General features: G+C 38.6%; 1 protein-coding gene and 1 long non-coding RNA gene across 3 annotated transcripts in view; both read right to left on the bottom strand.

The window, feature by feature from the left end:
* LOC134473660 (uncharacterized) overlaps positions 1-1,389 on the bottom strand; it is a 62,733-nt gene extending 61,344 nt beyond the window's left edge. Inside the window, exon 1 of the long non-coding RNA XR_010044024.1 lies at positions 661-1,389. This is a non-coding gene — a long non-coding RNA (uncharacterized LOC134473660). The remainder of the gene's footprint in view (positions 1-660) is intronic.
* Positions 1-8,182, bottom strand: part of Adk (adenosine kinase) — a 500,383-nt gene that overhangs the window by 410,700 nt on the left and 81,501 nt on the right. For both annotated transcript variants that reach the window (XM_063238694.1, XM_063238695.1), the window contains exon 3: positions 1,399-1,452. In XM_063238694.1, the coding sequence (XP_063094764.1) occupies positions 1,399-1,452 (54 nt within the window). The remainder of the gene's footprint in view (positions 1-1,398; positions 1,453-8,182) is intronic.

Genomic DNA, 8,182 nt, shown 5'->3' with positions numbered 1-8,182 from the left:
CTACAAGACAGAGAACCAGAAGCCAAAAGGATTAAGATTCCAGCTAATGTCAACTCAACTGAGTGACAATACTACCCAATGAAAAAGATAATGTAATGTTAATCACCAATGAGAAAAGAATTTATGAACTTACATCCAATAACTGATAAATCTAAAAAACTGTTGACTGAAAAGGTCTTATACAAAAAAAAGAGGTCTTATACAAATGACTCCATTTATTAGAAATTCTAGAATAAGCAAACTTTTTAAAAAACTCTAAAATATTAAACACTAATTGACAATATATGTGTTAAAATAGTTATGGGAGCCAGGCCTGTAGCACATGCCAGGGCTACAAAGTGAGTTCAAGACCAGCCTGAACTGCACAATGAAACTCTGTTTCAAAAAGAAAAAGAAAAACAAACAAACAAAAACACATTAGAGAGTAAAGAAAACTAAGGAAATACCAAAGGAAGCATTAAAATGTGCCAACATTTACCAAGAACTATGATTCAACTAGACGGCATAGTTAGCCTTCAATTTCTCAAATTCATACTTCTGCCACATTACTTAGCAATGTGTTTACATAACATTTAATATTAAGCTGGGTGTGGTGGTGCACACCTAGAAGCCCAGCACTGAGAGGCTCACGAGAAAGATCACTAGAAATTCGAGACCAACCTGGGCTACAAAGTGAGCTCAAGGCCAGTCTGAACTGCATAGCAAGACCCTGTGTCAAAAGACAAATAATAATAATAATAATAATAATAATAATAATAACAGCAGCAGCATTTTCCTTACACATAATAGGGAAAAAAGTAGACTAGCTGTACAATAGAGGCATATAAAATGATTTTTAAAGCTTCTCCCCTTGAATACTCTTAAAATATTCAAAGGCTGGAGATAAATTTAAAAATTCCCAAGCCTATCATTTTTAACCAAAATCATCTCAGCTCCTGACAGGTGGTGTTCTTTTTAAACGCCACCTTAGGAAAGAAAAATAGCAAAGAAAATATCCCAGAATCCTATGTTTTTCTAAAAATAAAATAGAATCCTAAGAGAAGTACATCAAAACTTTTAAAGCTAATGAAATTATCCATATTACAAGCTTTATATTTAAAGTATTTTAGTGGTTTTTTTAAAAAACACTTTTTTTTATTTTGAGGCATTATACTGCCTGCTGCGTTGATCTCAATCATGCCCACTTCAATGCCACATATTTTACATAGACAACTATTTCCAGTCTTAACCTTATGTAATATAAATAATCTAGTAAAAATTATTCCAATCCTACCATGCATACGGCCAAAGTGTTAATTACACACCTTTGTATTTTATGTAATTTTTGAAATGAGATTGTTTATAAACAACTACTTCCTAAACAAAGAAGTGTATACAGCCTAGGTTTAATAAACTTACAGTTCCTTGTGCTTGTCTTCAGCCAAGATTTGGTTATTTGGTCTCAGAGAATATCTGCAATACAGAAACAGAAGTACATTTGTCTATGTCAGCACCTGATCACAGTTTTGAAAGTCTGTTAGTTTGTTTTGAAACAGGGTCTCTCTATGTAGTTCAGGCTGGCCTTGAACTCACTATGGAGCGGAGGGTGGCCTTGAACTCAAACTCACAGTGATCCTCCTGCTTCAGCCTCCTGAGTGCTGGGATTATAGGTTTGCCTTGTCTCCATCACAGTATTAACATACAGTCGATTATTGACTACCAAACAAGCACTGCTTCTGGTATCTGTTTCAACTGACAAAACACCAAGAAGGTCCAAGCAGATGGCTCTATTAGTCACTTCCTCAGATACCACAACAGGGAGATCAATTCGACCAGCTTGGTAACACAAGAACCCTTCAGTGAATCATAGGCAACATTACTCTCAATCCAACATTCAAAACTCCACTACTACAAGGCTTCATGTTTATGTGTTCACAAAACAATGTGCAGTTATTCACTCATCACATATAGAATAAGCATCTACTATGGACCAGCTATGTACTAAACAGTGTGACCCAGGAGGAAAAAAACATTTTGCGAGTTTTGGACTGAAACACCTCTCTCACTGATAGACTACAGGCAAGTATTCTACCTTCTTGCCTCAGTTTCCCTGCCTATAAAATACAGATTGCTGTAAGTATTAGATCAGGGGTCTTTCACAGTACCACAGTATTTGCTAAAAGTAGGACTGAGGGGTACACAAAAAAAGATAACCCACAATGAATAGTCACACCAGGTCTTCAATTTCCATCTGTACTGAAGTCTTTCTTAAAACTAATTTGCGTAACAGATACCCAAGTGCTCTTCCCTGCCTTCCCTTTCAAAGATGCCTTTACCTACTTTATAAAGAAAGGTATACCCCTGTCCATCTCTACCATAACCACACCACTGGGGTGCAAAACTTTTATGGTGCTAAGCAAAGAACAAGCCATAAGATTTTGTCTGCAAAGCACGTTTTGTTTTGTTTTCTTTTGGACAGGGTCTATTAGTTCAGGATTACCTTAAACTCTCAATCATCCTGTCACAGCCTGGCCAGACTGGAATCACCAACATCCACCATCATACCCAGTCTGCAAAACACTCTAATAGTACCATGAACTAATTCAAGAGTTTCCTGTTTGAAACATTATTTACGGAAAGAATGAAATTAGGAATGTGGAACTATAATGTTTTACTTTCCAGTGTTTTGAAGTTGGGGAGAAGTTCATTACAATTTTCATCTAAAAAGTTTATCACTCTTATTCCATGTTCATCGTTAGAGAGAGTGCTGTGAGCCAAAGCCAAGAGTGTTCAATAAAAGACAAGGAAGACAGGGTCACCAAGGCAATAATCTAAGACAAGGCTCCTTCCCCTCCCTCCAGCTACTGAGCATTAAGTATCAGTAGAAGGGACTGAGGTGTAGCTCAGTGATACAGCAACTGTCTAGCATGCACAAGGCCCTGGATTTAATCCCCAGCACTGCAAAACAGAAACAGCCAGGTATGGTGGTGCAGAATGGCAGGAGAGGGGCACCTCAGAGGCTGAGGTAGGACAATCCTGGAGGGACAACACAGTGAAAAAGGAAACAGATCGCTGTCTCAGAAACATGTATTAACATCGCTGTGTCAGGAACACATATTAACACATTCATTTGAACTGAAAAATGAAGTCAGACTTGTCTAGCATGAAAGTCTGACTGGTTTGACAATGAGCAGTTTTTCCAAAAAAGGATTTGGAGCAGACAATGGCCTTAAAGTGATTAGTTTTAATCAAAATTTAAGGCCTTGATTAAAAACAATGTATCTAGCCAGGCATGCTGGCCTACGCCTGTAATCTAGCATTTGGAAGGCACGAAGATCGCTGCAATTTTGAGACCAGCCTGGGATACAAAATGAGCTCAAGGCCAGCCTAAACTCCATACAGAGAGTCTGTCTCAAAGGGACCAAAAAAAAAAAAAAAATTACTCCTCTCATCTCTAGGCCCCCTTTCTATTTAGAAAATTTCTGATGCTGTCTATAAAAGATCTGCCTTGTTCCTTATCGCTCTTTTCTTTTGTTTTTTAAGTTATTTATTCTTTGGGCCTCTCACATGTGATGTTTAAGCTTGTGTGCTGATTTATTTCACTTAACATTACAGTCTCATGGTGCCCCTCTTCACGGCAGAGTATTATTCTGTTGTGTATAAAGACCACATTTTCTTTATCCATTCATCTGCTGATAGACATATGGACCGCTTCTAAGATCTAGCTATTGTAAACATACTGCTATAAATGTAGGAATGCATTTAATGTAATATGATGTCTTTAATTCTCTCAGAAAGATACTACAAAAGGAATACATAGCTTGGTAGAATGGAATTTCTACTTTTAGTTTTTTTGAGAAATCTCCACACCGATTTCCAAAGTAGTCATACTAATTTACATTCTTACCAACAAAATAGAAGGGTGCTTTCCCCCTACTCTACGCCTGGTAATGGTGAAAATTCTCGAAATCCAATTAGCTAAATGAACAGATTGCTCAGAATTTATGCATCTAAAAAATGAAACAAAAATGATACTGAGCTAGGTGTGGTGGAACATACCTACAATCCCAGCACTCAGGAGGCTGAGGCAAGACGATCTTTATGAAGAGTTCAAGACCAGCCTAAACCACATAGTAAAATCTTGTCTCAAAGGAAAAAAAGAAAATAAAAGAAAGACCTACCTTATTCAATGTTAGGTTAATAACTACTAGAATCATGACTAAAATATCCTATAGCTATTAATTATCTATCTTGCTGTCTAAAAGAAAGTCCTAATGTTTAAAAGTGGAATGCTGATTTTGTATGCAAATTAGAAAAGAGGAGCTCCTGAGAGGTGATTTGTTCTAGCAGAAAACTTAAAACATATTTCTAGGGCTCATAAACTATCACTTAACTCTACAGATAGCTGGTAGGAAAAAAACCTTACGAAACACCTTGAAAAGTACACCAAAAAATATTATAGACCTATCACTGTAAAAATTATTTTATATGTTAAAGCACTGCCTTACATTCATTCTGAGAGTGGGCAAAGTATATGTTATCAATGGAAGCTAAACACAGCATCCACAATCCTCACCAATGAAATAGAACTGTATTTCTGCTATGCTTTTAAAGCTGCTATGCCCCCAGAAGTCTTTCTTATTCAGAGGAAGGAACAGGAGCCTGGGGCACTATACTCATTACTGGATTCATCTACTGACTTTGGAGGTGGTCACCGGGTGTGCCCTGGAGGGGGGACTCTGGTCTGCTGCTCCTCTCTGCCCTCTCCTTCCTGGCTGCCATCGGATGAGCAGCGGTCCTCTGGCACTGCCTTCTTCCTGCCACACCCGACTAAGAGCCAGCCAAGCTTGGAATGAATCCTCTGAAAACGGGGCCAAAACAAATCTTTCCTCTTCCTTTATTCTTTAATCAGTTAAAGTCATTGGTACATTTTAGGTGTATACATAATGATCACATTGCTCACAGGGAATGTGTACTGTATATAATATAACTTGATTATATTTTTCCCAGTGGCCTCTCCTCCCTTCACCCCCAAGCCTTCGCTTCTCCTTTAAGTCGTGGGTGCTGAGTATGTTGTTCCAGCGTCTGGAAAAGTGACTAATACAATTTCCCACTGAAACACACAGCTATGTTTAAATGTGGGTTTATAATTATACGTGGTTCTCATTTTCATTTACAATATCCTGTCTTTCCAACCTGTGTTGACAAGACAAAAACACGAAGCCTTCAAGTCTATCACATTTAATTTTGTCTCTGCATATTCAAAATATTTGGGGGGTATAATTCTTATTCTTCATTTTTGCAGTGTTGGAGATTGAACCTGGGGCCTTGAGCATGCTAAACATGTGCTGTCTTTCTGAGTTATGGTCCCAGATCCTAAATGTTTTAAAATTAATAAACTTCAAAGGGAAAAGTCAAGTTGTAAAAAAAAAAAAAAAAAAAAAAAAAAAATATATATATATATATCTTCCTCCCATATCCTTCCAGAATGAGACAAAGTGCACCCTAGTTTTTAGGTGTGCTCTGCTCCCTAATGACATGACTTGACAGACGTTCTGCTGTCGTAAACATTTCTGAGACTGAAACACAAATATGTTCCTTAAAAACCAGAGTCAACAAAATGACAGGGATAGCTCTCATCCCCTGGCCTGCTGTAAGTGACCAGAGGAAGACAGACAGGCTGGGTGCCCAGGAACAGCAGTGGGAGGGAGGAGCAGTGGGAATGTCCCCCACAAAGAGCACCTCTGAGTGAGTGGAAATAACACTGGGTTAAAAGTCAAAATAGCTACATTCTTTTCCTGATCCTGCCTTTAACTAGTTTTCTGATCTGGGGAAAGCTACTTTATTTCTCTAATAAGGATCAAACTACCTATGCCCCAGGGCTGGTATTGAGGTCCAATAACATATACCAAAAAGTGCCCGACACATTTAATAAATACACATTTGCTTTCCTTTGTGGAAACTTCGCATTTCTATAAAATGTATAATTCAAATAACACAAAATTGGGGTGGGGAAGAAAATAAGATGCTCATAAGTTTTTTTTTAGCCCTTAACACCAAAGTGAGCCTTTGTGGTACAGGACCTCTATACAACACAGGGTTTGTACACAGGAGGGAGCCCTCCTTGAAGTGGCTGGCGACAGCTGCTTAGGTGGCAGCTGCAGTCCTGTGGCAGTGAGGGGCAGGCCTCAAAGGACCCCCCTACACATGTTATATATGTAAATAAGGGGTCCTGATAAATTTTTATAAGAATATTTTATAAGAGATTGAAATTAACTTTTACATTTTAAATGTACTCTTTCACTAAACATGAACCCAGCCTAGAACATAAGGTCTTGAAAGGTTCTACCGGAGACTATGAGGTCCTGAAATGGTCCACTCATAAGGTACCATGTCCACTGTCACAAAAACCATTAATGCCAGGTGAAGGCTTGGCTCGTAGCAGAATGACAATAAAATGGTCTATAAATACTTGGAGCTAAAATTGTTATCTAAAAATTAAACACACCTACAATCCCAGCATTTGGTAGCCTGATGCAGGAGATCACCTCAAATTCAAGGCCAGTTTGGACTATACTAGTGAGATCTTGTCTCAAAAAAACAAAGAAAAAGAAACAAATTGGTCATGCGTGATGGTGCATACTCAGAATTGAGGCATACTAAGAAGCTAAAGCAGGAGGATCACAAGTTCAAACCCAGTCTGGGCAATTTAGCAAAATCCTGTCTCAAAATAAAAAGTAAAAAAAGACTAGGCAGCCGGCCATGGTGGTGCATGCCTAAAAACTCTAGCACTCGGGAAGCTGAGTCAGGAGGATCACTGCAAGTGTGAGACTAGTCTGGGCCACAAAGTGAGCCCAAGGCCAGCCTGAACTGCATAGTGAGACCCTGTCTCAAAAAAGACCAAAAAAAAAGGTGGGGGGAGGACAGGCGATATAGTTCAGTGCAAAGGCCCTGGGGTCAATGCACGGTGGTGCAAAGCAGGGAGAAAAGAAACAAGTGAAGAGTCTGGAAAGTCAGCACTGCTACCAGACAACCAAGGAATCCCAGTTCCATCACACAGAGCTTTACACAACTAGTAAAATCAGCATCTAGTGCAGATATGGCAGAATTTTAAACAGTCTAACATGATGAAGGTAGCTCTTCCAGCTAAATAGTAAAGGCTGATTAAAGCTATGAGGAAAGGGCCAAAAATGTTAATAATTACAGAAATACTCAGAACTGAAATTTAAGAAGCTTACTAAGAAGCAGATTAAGAATAAATCACAGGTTTAGGCTTAAATAATAGCAAAAAGTTACCAGGTTTATGAAAATATTTTAAGTGCTTATTAGCAAAACACATGAAGGCTAAAACTCAAGAGCTAAAAAAAAAGTTAGATTTAAGCTCAAACATATAAAATAGAACTATATTGTGGATTTTTTTTTTTTTTTTTTTTTTTTTTTTGTGCCAGGGATCAAACTCATGATCTCATATTTGCCAAGCAGGCACTTACACCAAACTCCCGGCCCCTATTTTGTATATTCTTAAATTTTTCTTGCTTATGATTTTACTTTTTAAAAAATCACTGATAATTGAATTCAAAAGCACTAGCCACATATTTTCTGTTATATCATACTTCCCTTTTTTTTTTTTTTTTTTTTGGAGACAGGGTCTCTTTATGCAATTCAAGTTGGCCTTGAGCCCACTTTGTAGCCCATGCTGGTCTTGAACTCACAAGGATCCTCCTGCCTCAGCCTCCCGAGTGCTGGGATTACAGGCATGAGCCACCATGCTTGGCTCCCATTTATTTTAAATACATTCTATTATGGCTTCTCTCCTATCAGTCCAAGGAACTCTCTAGCCTAGCTCACCACCGGCATCCTAACATCAAATACCCCAATGAACCCTTCTAAGCCTTAGTTTACTATGCATCTGTTTCATCTGAGCTAAATAAGCACCCCTCCCCTTCTTCAATGATGTACTGAGGATTAAACCCAAGGCTTCACAAATGCTATATAAGATCTGGGGCTGGGGATTTAGCTCAGTGGCATAAGCACCTGCCTTGCAAGCAGGCAGTCGTGAGTTCGATCCCTGGTACCAATTAAAAAAAAAAAAAAGATCTCAATCACTGACCTGCATCTTCATTCATTCACTTGACAAGGGCTAAATTGCCCAGGCTGCCCTCAAACTTGTGAACCTCCCACCTCATCCTCCACAGTAGCTGGC

This window comes from Cavia porcellus, unplaced genomic scaffold, assembly GCF_034190915.1.
Source record: "Cavia porcellus strain 051 isolate PalLab524CR breed Dunkin Hartley unplaced genomic scaffold, mCavPor4.1 scaffold_28, whole genome shotgun sequence".
Taxonomy (NCBI): domain Eukaryota; kingdom Metazoa; phylum Chordata; class Mammalia; order Rodentia; family Caviidae; genus Cavia; species Cavia porcellus.
This window is presented reverse-complemented; position numbering and strand designations above follow the sequence as displayed.